We start from the raw sequence: 20,655 nt of genomic DNA, 5'->3' as shown, positions 1-20,655 counted from the left end.
TTTATTTCTACTTATTCTAGTTGTGGAGGCTAGAAATCTGAGATCAGGGTGCCAGCACAGTCATGTTCTAGTGAGGGCTGTCTTCCAGGCTGCAGACTTCTGTCTTCTCACTGTATCCTCACATGGTGGGTAGAGGGTGAGAAAGCTCTCTGAGGTCCCTTTTATAAGGGCACTAATCCCACTAACACCATCACATTAGGAGTTAGGGTTAGGTTATAGCTTTCTTTGTGTTTATCCTGCATGGCTTTGTTTGTCCTCTAGGACCTGTGGCTTGATATCTTTTTTTTTTTTATTTCTTGGCCATGCCACACAGCATGTGGGACCTTAGTTCCCTGACCAGGGTTTGAACCCATGTCCTCTGCAGTGGAAGTGCAGAGTCTTAACCACTGGACTGCCAGGGAACTCCCCTTGATATCTTATCAACTGAGAAAAACTCTCAGCCATAATCTCTCTTTTTTTTTTTTATTTGGTTGTGCCGGGTCTTAGTTGCAGCAGGCAAGCTCCTTAGTTGCAGCTCACAGGCTTCTTAGTTGCAGCATGAGTGTTCCTTAGTTGTGGCATGCACACTCTTAGTTGTGGCATGCATGTGGGATCTAGTTCCCTGGCCAGGGATCGAACCTGGGCCCCCTGTATTGGGAGCTCGGAGTCTTAACCACTGCATCACCAGGCAAGTTCCCCATAATCTCTTAAAATATTTTTCTGCCCCATTCTTCCTCTCTTTTCCTTCTCTCACTTAAGGTATCATATGATTGATCTTCACACAGAATTCTCTGTATCTATTATTTTCTTTTTTATCTTATATTTTCTTCCTTTTGTCTCTTTATGCTTCATTCTAGATATTTTCTTCCAACATATCTTCCAGTTCACTAAATCTTTGTTCAGCAATGTTTACTCTTCTGTTGAAAATATTATTTTTTTTTCAATTATAATTTTTAGTTGGAGACTTTACATTTTTATAGTTTCTAGTACTCTGCCATATTTCTCAGACTTGTCTTTTATCTCCCTGAATACAATGAATAGGTTTTTTAAAGTCTGAATCTGATAGCTCCAATATCTGGTTTCTCTGGGGGTCTCTTCTCATCATCTGTTGTTTCTGCTGGTTTTGTTTTTTTTTCCTTTTTGTCTCTCATGTGCCTGTTTTAATTGTAGATCAGATATCTACTTGCAAAATTGTTTGTAGACTAATTTGTTCCCCAGAATGAAGTATTCTTCCTCCAGAGAACATATATTTATTTCTGGTAGGCACATGCATGCCCAAGTAACATGAGTTCACTTTAAACCAAATTCATGACTGAGATTATTCAAAGCTGAGTTGCAATTTCTGCAAGAACCAGCCTTTTTTTTTGTATAACCTTATCACTAATGTGAAGCATTGAGGTCCCAACACAAAGCAAAGAAACACCCCTTCATGGTTGCAGTGTGTCATTTTCCAGTTTCCTTAGCCTGACAAGGCTATGAAAACAACAATTCAGTTTCTCATCCTCTCAGCAGCCCCCTCTAAAATGAGTAAATAATTCCCCAGGGGATAAAAGGTCTTAATCTCTATGATATCTCTGAGCACCTGCCCTTCCACAGATCAGAGTCTAACAATTATTCACTAACTTATTGGGTGCTTAATGCCTTTAAGTACATGTTATCAAATTTTGCACAGGTTTTTAAATGTCCCTTATCCTCAAGAAGAAACTAATCTATTTCACCATGACTAGAAGAGAAAATTCCTTTAAACCTTTTCTACTCACTAGATGTAGAGATTTAGATTTAGATATAGATATAGATATAGATAGTATAGACATAAATAGAGAGAACTACATAGATATGTTGTAGATATATAGATACAATATAGTATTGTCTCGAGTGTATTTTATTTTTTACAAGAACAGTATAATGTATACTCAGTAACTTTGTTTTCTCAACAGTACGTTGAGACTTCTATATTAATAGAACATACAGATCTGCCTCATTCTTTTCTGAATAGTATCCACTGAACTCATAACAGTGGATATCTCTGGTTAGGGTGAGGGTTTGTCTTTCACAGAGTTGGCAGTCAAAGGATACTTTGGCTTTTATATAATGTTTTGATTTTTCATAAGTGAATGAACTTGTTTTGACTCGTGTAATCTTAAATTTCAAGAATTATCAGAGTTATACTGATGAAAAGGACATTTTGGAGTAAGAACAGAAGACCTCTGGATAAGCGCGTATCATTTTGCTAGACAACTTCTTTGGCATTTAGGGATTAGTTTTAACATACTGTGTTGATACGTAGCTTTTCCTCTGCAGTATTTCAAAAGATCCTACTACTACTCCATTTTTTTCCCTAATAATTTGGTCAATATCACCACCTAATCAATCCATACAATGCCCTCTATTCACATAACAGAACCTTTTCCCCTGAATACTGAGTCATTCTTTCCATCTTTTTCCCCTTTTTGCTTCTGCAGGCACACATTGTGCATTTTTGTTGAATCTGGAGAAGCTGAAGTTAAGAATTTATTTTTTCATCTGAAGGAAGATAAAGTTCCTTAAAAACCAAGTCCAAATAGCTACAGAGCAATCCTTTTATTTGTTCATTTACTCTTACACAGACTATTTGGCAGGGCCCTCTTAAAAGTCAGTAGACAGGAAAATATGCTGACAAAAAACAGTGGGATTCTAATTATTCTCCCAAGGCTATTCCTACTTTTTAAAAATAAATTAAAGCAAGCTTGACCACCTTTTTTATGGATGACATAAAAAGTAAACAGGCACTAAGACAGCAGATGGCATGCCTAGCAACACAAGATGCAGATACTGCAAGTCTTCCCAGAGCAGGGATGCCCTTCTGGCATTAATTCAATGTCTGGTGGGTCCCTTAGTGGCTATATGGCTATATAGTATCTCCCATGTGCTCTGGCTGCCCTCTCTTGATCACAACCCAGCATCATCCCTAGATTTCAGCTGTCAACCTCCTCCAACTTGAATTTTCCTTGAGACTGCTTCTCAACTTCTTGTTTCCCCATCACTTGCCTGTTGAATGAATGAGAGCTAAGCAATTTGCCCACGTTCACAGTACTACCAAGTGGCAGAACCCACTTGTTTTTCTGTTCACCACCCGGATACCCACTGTAGGGAATGGAGGAGAAAGACTAAATATAACTCTCCCCTTTTCCCCACTACCTATCTGGGTCCAAGTCAATTCTAGTTAAGTGCCTGGAAAGTTGTCCTGTGTACATTCCTACTGTTATTTGTAGATGACTTAACCTAATTGCTGTTGATTTGCTAACTCTGCAGTGAGTGGTTTTAGCTTCCAGTACATAATATTAAAAAGGGAAAATATTTGCACACAGCTTGATATATATCTTCAGACAGTAAACTGAGGCTCCAGATGAATAAAAAAAATATATTTAAAGCATATGAGTCGGCATGTTGAACAAAGGTGATACATGGATTGCGATCAAAGCACAAGTTTGTTTTTACCTTCCACTGTTCCTTTGAACATTATTTCATGGGGATAATCATCCCTTTCCCCAAACTCCTAGTGGGTCCATGGATTTTCTTCCCACTTCAAGGTAATGGTCCCACTACCACTTAAATTTGCAAACACAGTTTTGTTTCAGAAATTGGCACTAGACACTTAGCAATCAAAATGCACAAATTTGCTTGGCATTAAGTCTTCTGCCCTCCACCTGTTTGAGCTCCCGTGTCCCTTGTGGATGCATTTCTATTTGGGGACCCTATATAGCTCTTTTCACAGCCCTTGGGCAGCTTACATAAACCTCTTTCCTCTTCCTGCTGGTGTCTCTTGCCCTTTCCAGAGAGCCTCGTGTGGCAGGACCAAGACAACCCCATCCAACCCTCTTTCCAGCAGGGCCCACATTTGGTCCCATGCTCTGGCAAATTTGGAGTGTGAGGTAGAGACTCCAGCTTGGTCAACAGAAGGCATTCTAAACACAGAAAACAGCCATGCATGAGGAAAGGGGCCACTGGAGCCAAAGAGAATAATGGAAGTCTCCTTAGAAGCCATCTCTTCATTGCTGGGCTTTACTGAATGAGAAATGGAGGGCAAAGGATGATTAGTCCAATAGGCTGATGACAGACTAAGAGAAGAAGCCAAGCATCTCGGGCCCTTCTATCACACTACTCCTCAAAGTAAATTTTTAAACGTCTGTGTCTTTGTTATACTTCAGTAAAAAGCAAAATCAACATATGGGCTAAGATGAGGGATATTTAACATGTCACATCATTGCGTTGGGTTTTTGTGCCTTCTCACCATGTCTCATGTACATGATGACCATTCTTCTGGAAATGAAGTTTTGGGTACATTGCCTGACAAGTACAAGTATACCAATGGGCACAACAGGACTGCCTACTATTAATACATGGGCTACCTGAGCAAGATCTAGGATGAACAGTCCCTGGAATAGCAGTCATCATGTTTAAGGGCTGAGAGTTCCACAGGGAATTCAGCAGAGATGGTCAGTTTGCCCTGCTTTCCCAAAGCAAAGGACAGAGTTCAGTGGTTACTCTGTGAGGTTTAAAGAAGTGAGGATCTTAAGGTTAGACATGATAGAAGACTGCAGTACACTTATCCCAAAAGCTGCAAGGTGTGGCCAAAAAAAAAACAAAAACAGAAAGAAAACAAAGTAATTCCAATCTCAAAAACCCGGTATGTTAGGTAGCACTTTCATCTGTATTTTACAGGTAAAGAAACCGAGGCCCAGAGATGTAAAGTGATGTATTCATAGGGTTATTAGTTGCAAAAGTCAGACTTAAACTCAGACTCCTTTCCAGAGTTGTCCCTCTCTGTGCATTTGCATCTCAACAAGGACCAAAGACTTCAGTGAATGATGCAGAATTCAAATCAGGGATTGCAGGAGATATCTGAGAGACTGGAGCCCTGGGGCCCTCCCAGGGTCCCTGAAAAGCCAGCACAGAAGGAAGCTGTGGATAACACCCACCTGGAAATCAGTCTTGTACTGAGGGGTAGCACTGCAGCGCCACTCCTTGGCTGCCCTGAACTGCCTCCCAACCAAGTCCAAAGCCTGTCTTCCTTCAGAACCAGGTCTTCTGAATTGCTTTCTGAGGGCTCATTCCTACTCTTCAATAGATTAGGTGCAAACACTCTGAGTAAACAAAATAAAATTTCTCTACCACTGGCAGCCCACTGCTAACTGCTACACTGGATGGTTTTCTTTTAGTTAATAATTCAATTGCCGAAAAGAGGGGGGTACTTGGTAGAGACTTGGCTCCAGCTGCAAATCAAGTTCAGAACCCAGAGGAACTTGAAAGAACTCCCAGAGCCCACAGTGGCTTTTCAGTGTAGGCTGTGTTTACTCAGGACCCAGCCCACAACCTCCGTAGCCCTGAAGGCAGCCTGCGTGTAAATGCTACACTATGCAGTGATTTTTCAGTTATGTGGCTTCGGACTGGAGGCAGATGATTTGTGAGACTGCTTTGGATCCATCAGTGTTAAACCTACACTGGCTGGCATATATTGCTTTTGAGGCTCACTTATTCATCCTTCTGCTCATCGAAGCTTAATTAAATGCCCCCTATATGCTAGGCACTGTACCAGCTACCAAAGATAGAACATAAATGGACATGGTTGCCCTGAAAAGATGTTAAGAAGAGAACCATGCAATCCCTTGGCAAGTTCCTTATTTTACTGAGACCATCTCCATGGCCCTTGACATGTTCTCTACTTGGGGTCCTTGGATGAGCTAACCCCACAGGTCTGGTGTATGCTGAACTCATCAAACAGAGGTTGGGAACCTACCATGAACCAGGCACTTCTCAAGGCACCAGAGATAAAAACACAGAAAATACAAGGTCTTTGTCCTCAAGGACATTCAGACAAGTGGGAGAGACAGATCTGTAGAACAACTGTTCCATTAAAGAGCCATGATTACTGAGGCAACTCTTCAGGGTACATGGGGAGCACAAAGGAGAGAATCGTCAGTGGAGAGACTGGACTAGTCACAAAAAAGACTTCTCAGAGGGAGATGTTGCTAGTATTGAGTCAAGAAAGATGAGTAAGCATTCAAGTACGTGGGCTGAGGGAAACAGAGTGCCCACAATACCATGGCAAGTATGCACTCATTCATTTATCAGACATTCATTGAGGACTTATTATGTGCCAGGCACTGGGATAGGGGCTGTGGTAGACGCTGGGATAAAGAGATGGTGAGACACTGCCCCTGCCCTCTGGAAACTTATTCTCCAGGAAAAGGAAAGAACCCATAAATATAATCACAACACAGTGACCTACACTGTATAGTCACAAGGTGTTCGAGAGGTTACTTATAGTTTCTTTCTCATACCCAGACATATAATGTAGCAAAAGCACTCAAACTACCTACTAAGTGCTCACTTTTCTCCCTGACCTGCTGACTGTTGGCCTCATGGATCTTACAGGCCACTGAAAAACTGCCTAGTAAATTGAGTGGTTGGCAAGGCTTTGAATACTTTTCCCACCAAGACCAGAGACCATAAGGAGTGAGCTGTCCCTAGCTCCTTGTGTCTGAGCACACTTGATTTATGTCACTGATCATTCTGCATACTGTCCTTCAAAGGGAGAAGTTGGTTACGTGGCATCAGAAAACCATCAGGGAAAATGAGATGGGTCACTGCTTATCGTTCATGTTTAATCATGTTTTCAAGCGAGAATTGCACATGCATCTCACCCACTACTAAATGAAAACATGCAGAAGCTAGGAGTGCAAAATTGAGGACCACCATTCTGGCTTATGTTAATTCTAGTGTTAAAAACACTTCTTTAGAAAATGAAAAATCTGGGTCAGGTATGAAAATGGATGGGACCCTGGGACAACAGGTGTAAACAGGAAGTATAAAACAGGATTTTTGGTCATTCAATGTTTCTTTCCTGTTTGCCAGAGCAAAAGCTGGAAAATATTATGGAATTATTGGAAAATATTAGTAGCTTATCTTCAAATTAATCAGGTGGTGATGCCAGTTGCAACTGCTCTTCCAGGTATATTGTCATTACTAGAATACATAAATACAGGCTTTGGCACCTGTTATGTTATTAACCCAGTAAATGGTTCATTTTTAATTCCTTCAGCCAGCAAGAATAGTAGCACATTTTCACTGTTTTATGTCAGGACTTTATCTAGAGAGAAACTGATAGCCACGTACTACCACCATGGATAAGAAGATACAACAGTTGTACAGCAAAGGAAACCATAAACAAAACAAAAAGACAACCTACCACCTGGGAGAAAATATTTGCAAATGATGCAACAAGGACTTAATTTCCAAAATAAACAAACAGCTCATCAACAAAAAACCCAATCAAAAAATGGGCAGAAGATTTAAATAGATATTTCTCCAAAGAAGATATACAGATGGCCAACAGGCATATGAAAAGATGCTCAACATCACTAATCATTAGAGAAATGAGGTACCACCTCGCATCAGTCAGAATGGCCATCATTAAAAAAGTCTACAAATGACAAATGCTAGAGAGGGTGTGGAGAAAAAGGAACCCTCCTACACTGTTGGTGGGAACGTAAGTTGGTACAGCCACTATGGAGAACAGTATGGAGGTTCCACATAAAACTAAAAATAGAGTTGCCATATGATCCAGCAATCCCACTCCTGGACATACACTCAGAGAAAACTATAATTCAAAAAAGATACATGCATCCCTATGTTCATAGCAGCACTATACACAATAGTTAAGACATGGAAACAACCTAAATGTCCATCGACAGATGAATGGATAAAGAAGATATGGTACGGACTTCCCTGGTGGCCCAGTGGTTAAGACTCTGTGCTTTCACTACAGGGGGCAAGAGCTTGACCCCTGATGGGGAAAGTTTCACATGCTGTGCAGCGTGGCCCAAAAAAAAAAGGAACATGTGGTATATATACACAATGGAATACTACTCAGCCATAAAAAAGAATGAAATAATGCCATTTGCAGCAACATGGATGGCCTAGAGATTATCATACTAAGTGAATAAGTCAGAAAGAGAAAGACAAATATCATATGATATCACTTACAGGTGAAATCTAAAATATGACACTAACGAACTTATCTATGAAACAGACTCACAGACATAGAGAAAAGACTTGTGGCTGCTGGGGTGGGGGGTTGGGGGAGGGATGGAGTGGGAGGCTGGGATTAGCTGATGGAAACTATTATATATAGAATGGATAAACAACAAGGTCCTACTGCATAGCACCAGGAACTATATTCAATATCCTGTGATAAACCATAATGGAAAAGAATATTAAAAAGAATATATATATATATATACACGTATAACTGAATCCCTTTGCTATACACCAGATACTAACACAACATTGTAAATCAACTATACTTCAGTAAAATAAATTTTGCAAAAAGAAGATACAATGGTTTAGGGACCATTTACTATGTGGAAACTCATAAGGCTTACAGTTTTGAAAGCAGTCCATAGCAATAGGGAACTCTGCAGTATCCAGGCTGCAGAGCAAACTGTGTTGCCACTTTGGCCTCATGCCATAAAAGACACAATACTTTAAATGTAGGTAGGGATGCCTTATGAAGCATGGGCAAACCACATAGTAGAATGGTGACATAGATCCCTAGAGTTTTAGAGTATAATCATCTATTCTCCATTTGATAAGCAGTTCCTACCTCGCAATTGGGCCCTGGCAGAGACTGACTGCTTGACCATGTGAGTATGAGACCTTACCTGAATGGGGCATTTTGAACTACAGAGCGGAATTCCACTGTCAAATGGAAATGGAGTATACAAGAGCAGGCCTGAAAGGAACAAGTAAATTACATGAGCAGGTGGCTCAGATTCCAAGGCACTTGCTTCTACTGCTTTGCTACCTGTACCTCAACCCACATCTATGGACTCATGGGGAGTTTTACTTAACACAGGAGGGAAAAACTTGGGCCTGCTCTGTACTTGAGTGTCCATGGCGTGGCACTAGCCATCTCCACTCTGGTATAGAACTAAAAAACTGTCGTGACATAAAAGGAGGAACACTGTATGATTCCACTTATATGAGGTACCTAGAATAGTCAAATTCATAGAGACAGAAGGTTGAACAGAAGTTACCAGGAGCTGGAGGGAGGGAACGGAGGAATGGGAGTTAGTGTTTAATGGGGGCAAAGTTTCCGTTGGGGATGATGAAAAAGTTCTGGAGACGGACAGGAGTGAAGGTTGCACAACAATGTGAATGTACTTAATGCCACAGAACCATACACTTACACATGGTTAAAGTGGTAAGTTTTATGTTATGTATATTTTACCACAATGAAAAAACCAGGAGCAAAAGAAAATCTTCCCAATGTGTGGAACTTTGGTTTACATGAAAGGAGAGATGGCCTTATTCATGGATCTGTACTAATTTATGGATAATGCCTAAAATAGCTGGCCAGAGACAGCTATTTCAACACTGAAAAACTGAGACTAAGATGTCAGTATGGGGGGACTTCCCTGGAGGTCCAGTGGTTAAGACTCCACGCTTCCACTGCAGGGGGCGCAGGTTCAATCCCTGGTCGGGGAACTAAGATCCCACATGCCACCCCGCAGCCAAAAAAAAAGTCAGTCTGGACATCTTGGAATGAGCAGCCTGGCAATGTGTATGTAGCCTACGCCACCCCCCCACAAGAGGAATTCAATGAAGAAGTTACCCCTAATAATCAGGTGGCACCTTGGAGGACTGGACCCATTCTCTGGCTGTCAGGTACCTCTGTCTCCAGCCACATCTGCACTTGTGTAATGGAACCATGTACGTAGGGGTCATGGTGGCAGAGATGGAGGCCATGCAGGAATGCAATAACACAAACTTCTCTTCTTCCTCAGAGTTGATCTGGTTACCACCACTGCTGAGCATCCAATGTGCCAACAGCAGAGGCCACCATGAGTCCCCACAAGACATCATTCCCTAGCTGGCCCTTCCTGTTATGTGGGGGGAAGTTGTTTATATGGGATCCCTTTTTTTTCACAGGGGTCACAATTATTTGTCCTCATTGGAATAGATCCTTACTTTAGATATGATTTTGCCTTCTTTGCCTGCCTTGCTTCTACCAGCATGATATCGTGGACTCATAGAATGCCTCATCTATTGCCATGGAATCGCACATTACATCATCTATAACCAAGAAACTGATTTTGCAGCAAAGACAGTATGGCAATGGCATCATGCCCATGAGTTTTACTCTATGCCCCATCACCCAGAAGCAGATGGCTTGATAGAAAGGTGAGGTCACAGGGTACTAGCTGAGCCAATACCCTGAGAGGTTAGGGCACTCGTCCAGGATACAGTATATGCCTTAAGCCAGCAGCCAATATATGGTGTCATTTCTCTTATAGACAGAATACACCGTCTAAGAACCAACGAGTGGAAGTGGGAATGACCTTCCTTCTATTACATATAATAACCCACCTACCAAAGTTTTGCATGCCATCCCTACAACCTTTAGATTGGTGAATTGGAAGGTTTGGGTGGGCAAGGGAGACACACTTCCACCAGTAAACACACAGGCATCTGCCAGTAAATTGGAAGCTAATATTGCTCTCCAACAGAAGAGAAGGTCACTCTACTGGCTGGTGACTGATCCTGATTACCAAGGGGAAAGTGGGTTGCTTCTACAAAATGCACGTATGGATGACTATGTCTAGATCCCAGGAATCTGTCCAATAGCAACAGTCAATGAGAAACCATGGCAAACTAATAAAGATAGGTCCTCAGAAGGAATGAACGTTTGGATCCCTCGCACCCGTTAAAAAAAGTCATGTCGGCCAAGGTGCTCTGAGGGTGGAAGGGAAATATTGCAATGATTATCAAAAAATACCTCTTGGCCAGTTACGGGAGCAAGGATTGTGGTTTCTATATTTTATGATAAGGGTTTACTTTTCGCCGTTTCTCTTTATGTGAAACAGCACTTAAGTGAAAATAACCAGTGATAGTGGTTAATATTACTGTTTTAGCTCCAAGTGAGACTTTGAATTGACATATTCCCAGATCATACAGAAACTGACAGAACTTTGTGCTTCCCCTGTTTTGTTCCACATTATGTTCATCCAAATGAAAGAAGAGAATAAATGGACTGTGCTGGTTGTTTTCCAACTGCCTCTCCAGATCCACTCTCTACCCTCCCCTGCCTGACTCTGCACCCTGGGAGAATGACCTCTGAGGACTGTGGCACCTGTGCTCCTTTACCGTCCAGTTGTCAAATGGTTCAGCCACCAGGAGGCATCAGGAGGAATCTAAAGGGCAGAAGGAGAGAGAGACTGGGGTATTTCTTCCTCACTCCCTCCCTACCATACCACTGGCAGCAACTGTGTTCCTCTACCTGTGGTTAACCTCTCCTTTCAGGCAGCCCCTTTCATGACCATGCTCCGGCTGGATTTTGATAACACCTCCAACTCCCCTCATACCTTCAGGCCTCACAGTGGTAACCCTTCCTGCTGTTGACAGTCCCAAGGGCTTTACCATCCCTTATTGGTTCTCTCAACCCTGCCCGTGTTTCTGTCTGTGGTCCTTTCATTAAACTCTTTTCTGTTAAACTTATTTACTCTTCAGGGCAAGAACTGAACTCATTACTCTTGAAATATTTGTTATTAAGGTATAAATAGCATTCAACAAAATGCACAGATTTTAAGTGTACAGTTTAGTAAGGTCTGAGAAGTGTATACACTCAGGTGATGGCCATCCTCATCAAGATACAGAATGTTCTCATTATATCAGAAGTGTGTTCCCACCTCCTCAAAGGCAACCACGGTATTGTTTCCACCACAGATTAGTTCTGCCCCTTTGTGAACTTCATATAAAAATGGAATCATACAGGGACTTCCCTGGCACTTCCACTGCAGGGGGAGTGGGTTCCATCCCTGGTCAGGGAAGTTCTGCATGCCACGAGGTGTGGCAAAAATAAAGAGAGAGAGAGAGAGAGAGAGAGAAAGGAAATCATACAGTATGAACTCTTTTACTAAAGCTTCTTTCACTCATCATATTTTTGAGATTCATCCACATTATTGAGTGCATCAGTATTTCCTTCCTCTTATTGATGAAGAGTATTCTATTGCATAAACATGACAGCGTTTGTTTTTCTGTTCGTTGGTTGATGACATTTGGGTTGCTTCCAGTTTTTAATTATTGTGAATAAAGCTGCTATGAAATTTGGGTATAAATCTTTTTGTGCACATATGTTTTCATTTCTTTTGGATATACACCCAGGAGCGGAATTCTGTGTCTTCAAGGAGGTGTATTTTAACTTTATATGAAACAGACAAACAGTTCTCTAAAGCAATTGTACCAAATAAACCTTTAGAGCGTGCCATCTCCCCAAATCAGGACAGGGCAGGACGGGTCTGAATAAAGACAAACTTTAAAATTTCATTAGAATTCGGTAGTAATATCCAATTGACTATTCTGAAAGCGATAGTAGGCACAGCTCCTGAAGGAATCAATGCATAGTTCCTGCAGGTGCCTTCTGCCCCCTCCCCTCCATTCTCAGCAACAACCAGGCTTTCAAAGGTCCCCTCCAGCTCAGACATGTGAATTCTCACTCCTCAGGTTACCAGCTAGCTGTTGCAAGATGAATAGTTAAGTAAATTAATTTACACTCACATGTGAATGATTGTCAGGCCTTTTAGGGAAGGGGAGTCTCGCTATTCCGTGCGTTTCACTCCTCAGAGTGAGGCTGGCAAGTTAGAGCTTTCTTTTTCGTAAAAATGTTCTTCCTCTACAAGAGGACGCCAGCTGCAAAGTCAAGAGGCAGAGTACAGAGTTAGGCATCAGTTTTTCACGGTCCTCCCGGGGCGAGAGGGTGTGGGGTGGGTTGGCCTCTCAGACTGCGTCACCCTTTCGCAGAGGGTCCCCAGGCAGGCGGGGGTTCCCTGCAGCGGGCTCTCCGCTCTCCCCGCCTCCACGCGCCCTTCCGCTCTGCCCCGGAGGCACCCAGGGAGCTCGCCGTTCGTTCGGCTCAGCCTCTTTTGGTACCGAGGCCCCCAGGTGCCCAGCACGAAGGCGGAGCCCGGCTACAGCCGCCTCCCCGGCGCCGAGTACTGGACCCCCTGGGAGCTCGGGGCCCCAGCGTTGCGGATCTGGCATCCCCAGCCTCCCTGGCTCCCCGCGCTCCTCCCTGTCTGCCGTCCGGGCGCGAAGCCTGCGACGCGCGAACAGAGCACAGCACGCGGAGCTGAGTGGCGTGCGCGGCGCAGTGGCGCGGGCACTTCCGATTGCGGCACAGCCAGAGCCCGCGCTCCAGCCAGCGGCCCATGGACGTCCGGACCATGTCTGCCAAGGGACCCGGCTCCCGCACCCGGCTCTGGGCGGCGGCGCTGCTCCTGCTCGGCCTGCCAGGGCTCTCCCTGCGGGCGGAGGGTGAGTGTCTGGGGAGTGCCCGCGAGGCGGCGGGCCCGGGGTGGCGCGTGGGGAAAGTGAAGCTCGCCGGGGCTGCCCCCTCGGACGAGCCCGGAACACTACCAGCCTTGGACGAAACAAGGAGCGCAGCTGTCCTGCGATCCCGCCTCCCTCTTGCAGCTCACCGAGTCCCCGCGCGCCCAAACGCCCCCACAGGGCCCCTGAACCACTCCTTAATGCACAAGAGAAAGCCTGTGCTTTGGTCCTGCAGGCCCACCTCTAGCTTTCCAAGATCTCCTTGAAAGGTCTTTAAAATGAAATCACGTCTAGGGTGCCCTGGAACCTCCTCTGCCGAGACATAATTTCCCACGTCTATTAAATGTGCTCCGAATGGCCAGGCCAGTGATTACAAGATTCCCTTGGCGTTTTGGCTTGGTCCGGGAAGATCTGAAAGATGAGTGGAAATCAGCTAGGCAAAAGAGAGAGGAGAGGGTCTTGGGGAGAGGAAATAGCACGTGCAAAGGTCCTGTGAATCACAGGGGAAATGGGATAAATGACAGAGTGGCTGGAGCGGAAAGTTCAAGGTGAGGCTCTCCTTTGACAAGAAGCTAGACAGGACTTCTCTGGTGGCGCAGTGGTTAAGAATCCGCCTGCCAATGCAGGGGACAGGGGTTCAAGCCCCGGTCCAGGGAGATCCCACATGTTGCGGAGCAACAAAGCCTGTGTGCCACAGCTACTGAGCCTGCGTTTTAGAGCCCGCAGGCCACAACTACTGAGCCCACGTGCCACAACTACTGAAGCCCACATGCCTAGAGCCCAGTGCTCTGTGACAAAGAGAATCCACCGCAATGAGAAGCCCGCGCACCACAACGAAGAGTAGCCCAGTAGCCCCCACTCGCAGCAACCAGAGAAAGCCCACGCACAGCAACGAAGACCCAACACAGCCAAATATAAATAAATGAAATAAATACATTTAAAATATAATAAAAATAAAAAACATTTTAAAAAAGCTAGAGGAAATAGGTAAGGACCAGATTTTTGTGGGTTCTGAGAACTGACCCATCTTTCGTTTGTTTTTTCAACCTGAATTCAGCTTTCAATACTTCCCTAAACTTAGCAGGATCACAGCCTTAGATCAGTTCAGTTTCAAAAAGCTAATTCAGCTGTGTTTTGATTTTGGAACAAAACCCCGTTGACTTGGTGCAGAAGGATGTAAAAGAAAAGAAGCTAGCATGTTCTCACATCCATGAGGGGTTACTAGTAAATCCAAGCTTGGGACAAATTAGATTGATGAAGGAGAAAAACCCTCAGCTGATTTAGGATGCTTTGTATATTTTAAAATGTCATCGCTATTTAGCAAACAATATTGGGTGCAGAGAGAAGATTTGACAAAAAGAACCATGATGGTTAGGGAAAGGAGAAAGCAAGGGAAAAACCTCCAGATAGTAGCTTAGAATTTTGGGTTCTCTTTGTTCTAAGTGCCAGCTTGTAGAACTCTTTGCTCCTAATTAAGGATGACTGTCTTATTTCTCCATATGCTCAGAGAGAGTGTTAGAGGGGAAAACACTGTTAACTTTAAAGGCTCCTAGTGATCACTGTTAATTTTTAATTGAGATAAAATTCATGTAAAATTTACCATTTTAAAATGCACGATCCAAGTGTTTTTAGTACAGTCATCAACCATCACCACTCTCTCATTTCTGAAAATTTTCATCACCCAAAAAGAAATCCCATATCTAGTAGCAGCCAATCCACTGTTAATTCTTTTTGTTTTAATTCACTTATTTATTTATTTTTTGGCTGCACTGGGTCTTTGTTGATGTGCGAGGGCTTCCTCCAGTTGAGGCTAGCGGGGGCTCCTTCGTCGTTGAGGTGCACAGGCTTCTCATTGCGGTGGCTTCTCTTTGTCGCGGAGCACTGGGTTCTAGGCGCACGGGCTTCAGTAGTAGTGGCACTCAGGCTCAGTAGTTGTGGCTCGCAGGCTCTAGAGCGCGGGCTCAGTAGTTGTGGCTCACGGGCTTAGCTGCTCCGCAGCATGCGGGATCTTCCCGGACCAGGGCTCGAACCCGTGTCCCCTACATTGGCAGGCAGATTCTTAACCACTGCACCACCAGGGAAGTCCCTGTTAATTCTTTACTGTAGTACTTTTTGGCCTGACATTGAGTCATGAAAATTAAGCTGATTTTAAAGAATGCAAGTAGAATAAATTGGAGCTAGTATTAACCTTTGAACAATGTATACTATTGTACCAATTTTAATTCCTTTTAAAGAAATATCTCTGCAACCCATGAGGCTTTAGAGTTTCACCCCACTATAACTGCTGAAGTGGAATGTCAGATGGGTATGGATCAATATTTTGTGCCTATCTGGCTTGATGTGGGTCATAGAAAATTTAAGACAGAAATATCATTGGATAAGGAGAAAGGAACGACAGCACCAGGCATATTTTCTTGTTAACACTTGCCAGAAGTGCCTCCGTTTCTCCCTTCTCCTTTCCTTCTCCCTTCTTCCGCAATGGAGAACTATAGGTAAATTTGCTTTCAAGAAACTCCATTTGCTGAGCTCCAACTTTTATAATAGAGCCATTGAAAAATTAGAACCTATTTATGAAAGGATTCTTTTCTTTACTAAATATATGCTTAACTACCACTTTTCACATTTACGTATTTATGTGCTACAGTGATGGAAGGAGGAAGAAGAAATGTGCAGCTAAACTAATGTGTTAAGACATTTGAAGAGAGAGAATTTGGAGTTATTAAAAATTCCATAGACTTATTCAAAAATAAGTCAAACTCAAATGAAAAACATTTAGTTTTACATTGGACTAATCAGATGTGTATCTTATACATAAAAGAGACCTGCTATTGTAATTTTAAAACGCTTTTGAAACAGAAAAATCTTCACATTAACTGAATGCAAATTAACTGTTTGAGTAAAGACTGCAGGAAAAGATTCATTAATTCAACAGATAATTTGAGTGTCTACCATATACTAGGTACTGTCCTTGCTGTTGAGGATAGAGCGGTGAGGAGAAACAGGTCCTTGCTATCAGGGAGCTTAAAATCCAATGGGGGAGAGCGTCATTAAGCAAATAATTATATGAATGAAAATGTGAACTTGCGATTTTGATAAGTGATAAGATTAAAGGATGGAGGTATTATGAGGGCATACATTAGGAGATTTTTGACTTGGCATAGGAGGATCTGAAAGATAAGAATAAACTAGGCAAAGGGGGGAAGACAGAGGATCTGGATAGAGAATAACATGTACAGAGAAACTATGAGTGGCAGAGAAAGTGGGACATGTGTTAAGAAACAGAGTGACTGGAGCCCAGAGTCCAAGGTAGAAGTAGTTTGAGATGATGCTGGGGAAACTGATATGGGGCCAAGTTTTGTTTTAATCAAAAAAAGAGACTGATCAGGTTTGCATTTTGAGAAGCTCACGCTGAGAGTAGGAAGAATGGATGGCACCAGGGCAGGATTGGATATGGAGAGATCACATAGGGTGCTATTTCACTTGTGCAGGTGAGAGAGGGTGGGGGTGGAGAGGAGGATGGGGTGAATGGAAAGGGTCTGGACTGAAGAGAAAAATGTGAGTCATCCATGTCAAGATGGCCTTTGAAACCATGTGTGTAAATGGAATCCTAGGGAAAAGTTTTACAATGAGAAGAGATGACCTACTTAATTTCTGTACAGATTTTTGTCACTTAAGTTAAAATGTTTTACTGCAACCTTGCTGAACTGTTCTAGTAGTTTTTCTAGTGGATTTCTTAGGATTTTCTATATGCAAGATCACATCATTTGCAAATATAGTTTTACTTCTTTCCAATCTGGATGGCTTTTATTTCATCTTCTTGCCTACTTGCCTTGGAGAGAATTGCCAGTACAATGTTGAACAGAAGTGGCAAGAGCAGACATCCTTGATCTTAGGGGAAGGTATTCAGTCTTTCACCACCAAGTGTGATGTTAGCTGTGGGATTTTTGTAGATGCTCTTTATCAGGTTGAAGATATTCCCCTCCCTTCTTAGTTTGTTGAATGTTTTTTTTTTTTTTAACATCTTTATTGGGGTATAATTGCTTTACAATGGTGTGTTAGTTTCTGCTTTATAACAAAGTGAATCAGTCATACATAAACATATGTTCCCATATGTCTTCCCTCTTGCGTCTCCCTCCCTCCCACCCTCCCCATCCCACCCCTCCAGGCTGTCACAAAGCACCGAGCAATATGAATGTTTTTTTTATCATGAAAGGGTACTGAATTTTGTCAAGTGCCTTTCTGCATCTATTGAGATGATCATGTAGTTTTTGTCCTTTATTCTATTGATAAGTTGTATTATATTAATTGATTTTGGGATATAAACCAACCTTGTATTCCTGGGATAGATCCCACTTGGTCATGGTATATAATTTTTTTTTTATGCTGCTGGATTTAGTTTGCTAGTATTTTGTTGAGGGCTTTTGTGTCTATATTTATAAGAGATAATGGCCTGTAGTTTTCTTTTCTTGTGGTGTCTTTTGTCTGGTTTTGGCATTAGGGCAATGGTGGCCTCATAGAAAAAGCTGGGAGGTGTTGTTCCCTCCTGCTCTATTTTTTAGATGAGTTTATAGAGAATTGTTATCAAGTTCTTTTTAGCTATTTGGTAGAATTCATCAGTGAAGCCATCTGAACATGTGCGTTTCTTTGTGGGTAATTTTAAGTTACTAATTCAATCTCTTTACTTGTTAAAGGTCTATTCAGATTTTCTATTTCTTCTTGAGTCAATTTCAGTAGTTTGTGTCTTTTTAGGAATTTTTCCATTTCATACGAGTTACCTAATTTTTGGCATACAGTTATTTGGGGGTTTTGGGGAGGATTTTTGGCCATGCCATGCGGCATGTGGGATCCTAGTTCCCCAACCAGGGATGGAACCTGCGTCCCCTGCACCGGAAGCACGGAGTCCCAACCACTGGACTGCCAGGGAAGTCTGGCATACAGTTGCTTATAGTAGTCCTTTATAATCTTTGTATTTCCATAAAGTTGGAGTAATAACTGCCCTCATATTCCTGTTTTAGTAATTCAAGTCTTCTTTTTTTTCTTGGTCATTTTAGCTAAACGTTTGTCAATTCTGTTGACCTTCCCAAAAACCAACTTTTGGTTTTACTGATTTTCTTTATTGTTTTTCCTTCTCTAATTCATTAATTTTTGCTTTAATTCTTATTATTTCCTTCTTCTGCTTGCTTTGGGTTTAGTTTGCTCTTCTTTTCCGTGTTTTCCAACAGGTTAGGATTTTTTTTTTTACATTTTTATTGGAGTATAATTGCTTTACAATGGTGTGTTAGTTTCTGCTTTATAACAAAGTGAATCAGTTATACATATACGTATATCCCCATATCTCTTCCCTCTTGCATCTCCCTCCTTCCCAACCTCCCTATCCCACCCTTCTAGCTGGTCACAAAGCACCGAGCTGATCTCCCTGTGCTATGCGACTGCTTCCCACTAGTTATCTATTTTACATTTGGTAGCGTATATATGTCCATATATACACTACCACTCTCTCACTTTGTCCCAGCTTACCCTTCCCCCTCCCCGTGTTCTCAAGTCCATTCTCTAGTAGGTCTGCATCTTTATTCCCGTCTTACCCCTAGGTTCTTCATGACCTTTTTTTTTTTTTTAGATTCCATATATATGTGTTAGCATACGGTATTTGTTTTTCTCTTTCTGACTTACTTCACTCTGTATGACAGACTCTAGGTCCACCCACCTCACTACAAATAACTCAATTTCGTTTCTTTTTATGGCTGAGTAATATTCCATTGTATATATGTGCCACATCTTCTTTATCGATTCATTGTTGATAGACACTTAGGTTGCTTCCATGTCCTGGCTATTGTAAATACAGCTGCAGTGAACATTGTCGTACATGACTCTTTTTGAATTATGGTTTTCTCAGGGTATATGCCCAGTAGTGGGATTGCTGGGTCATATGGTAGTTCTATTTGTAGTTTTTTAAGGAACCTCCATACTGTTCTCCACAGTGGCTGTATCAATTTACATTCCCACCAACAGTGTATGAGGGTTCCCTTTTCTCCACACCCTCTCCAGCATTTATTGTTTGTAGATTTTTTGATGATGGCCATTCTGACTGGTGTGATAGGATTTTTATTTGAGATAATTTTTCTTATTTTAATGTGGGCATTTATAGTTATAAATTCCCCTCTATGCAGTGTATTAACTGCATCCCATAAGGTTTAGCATGTTTTGCCTTCATTCATCTCAAAATATTTTCTAATTTTGTGATTTCTCCTTGTCTCATCAGTTATTTAGAAGTGCTTGGTTTCATTTCTATTTATTTATGAATTTCCCAATTTATTTATGTTATTAATTTCTAATTCTACCCCATAGTAATTAGAGAAAATACTTTGTACAATTATAATCCTTTTAAATTTATTATGGCTTATTTTATTGCCTAGCATATGGTCTACCCTGAAGAGTGTTCCACGCGCACTTGAGAAGAATGTGTATTCTGCTGCTGTTGGGTGCCATTTTATACAATCAATGTTCACTGTTATTTAACTGTGTATTGATTTTTTTCCCCCTTTCCATTCCATCTTGCCTCTCAAATAATTTTCTTTCTGCCTGAAATACTTCTTTTACTATTTCCTACAAGGAGGATCTGGTGGTGGCAAACCACCTTGATTTTGGCTTATCTGAAAAAATACATTTGTTTCATCTTTGTTCTTTGAAATATATTTTCAGCGAGTATAGAATTCTAAATTTGCAGCTATTTTTTGCTAGTAATTGTATTCTTGCTTCCATTGCTATTGTTTTAGAAGACAGCAGTCAAACTGCTGCTACTTTGAAAGTATTCTCTCCCTTCTCTCTATCTGCTTTGACAATATTTTCTTTGTCTTTTCCATTTTGCAGCATCACTGGTATATATGTATTTATAGATATTTTTCATATTGGGATTTGTTGTTGAACTTATTCAATCTATGTATTGGAATATTTATCAGTTCTATAAAATTCACAGGCATTTTGTCTTCAGATATCACTTCCACCTCATTTTTTTCTCTCCTCTTTGGGAATTCTGATTAAAGTATATGTTAATCCTTATTCTTGGGACTCCCTGGTGGTGCAGTGGTTAAGAATCCACCTGCCAATGCAGGGGACATGGGTTTGAGCCCTGGTCTGGGAAGATCCCACATGCTGCAGAGCAACTAAGCCCATGCGTCACACTACTGAGCCTGTGCTCTACAGCCCACAAGCCTCAACTGCTGAGCCCACGTGCCACAACTACTGAAACCCGTGCGCCTAGAGCCCGTCTCCACAACACAAGAAGCTACTGCAATGAGAAGTCCATGCACT

The 20,655-nt window shown here is 42.1% G+C and overlaps 1 protein-coding gene across 1 annotated transcript in view; it reads left to right on the top strand.

The window, feature by feature from the left end:
* Nucleotides 1-12,802: 12,802 nt before the first annotated feature.
* Nucleotides 12,803-20,655, top strand: part of SUSD5 (sushi domain containing 5) — a 38,153-nt gene continuing 30,300 nt past the window's right edge. Inside the window, exon 1 of the mRNA XM_019946650.3 lies at nucleotides 12,803-13,332. Coding sequence (XP_019802209.3) covers nucleotides 13,227-13,332 — 106 coding nt within the window. The 5' untranslated portion in view covers nucleotides 12,803-13,226. The remainder of the gene's footprint in view (nucleotides 13,333-20,655) is intronic.

This window comes from Tursiops truncatus, chromosome 10, assembly GCF_011762595.2.
Source record: "Tursiops truncatus isolate mTurTru1 chromosome 10, mTurTru1.mat.Y, whole genome shotgun sequence".
Taxonomy (NCBI): Eukaryota; Metazoa; Chordata; class Mammalia; order Artiodactyla; family Delphinidae; genus Tursiops; species Tursiops truncatus.
The sequence above is the reverse complement of the archived record's forward strand: the minus strand, read 5'-3'. Positions and strand labels throughout refer to the sequence as shown.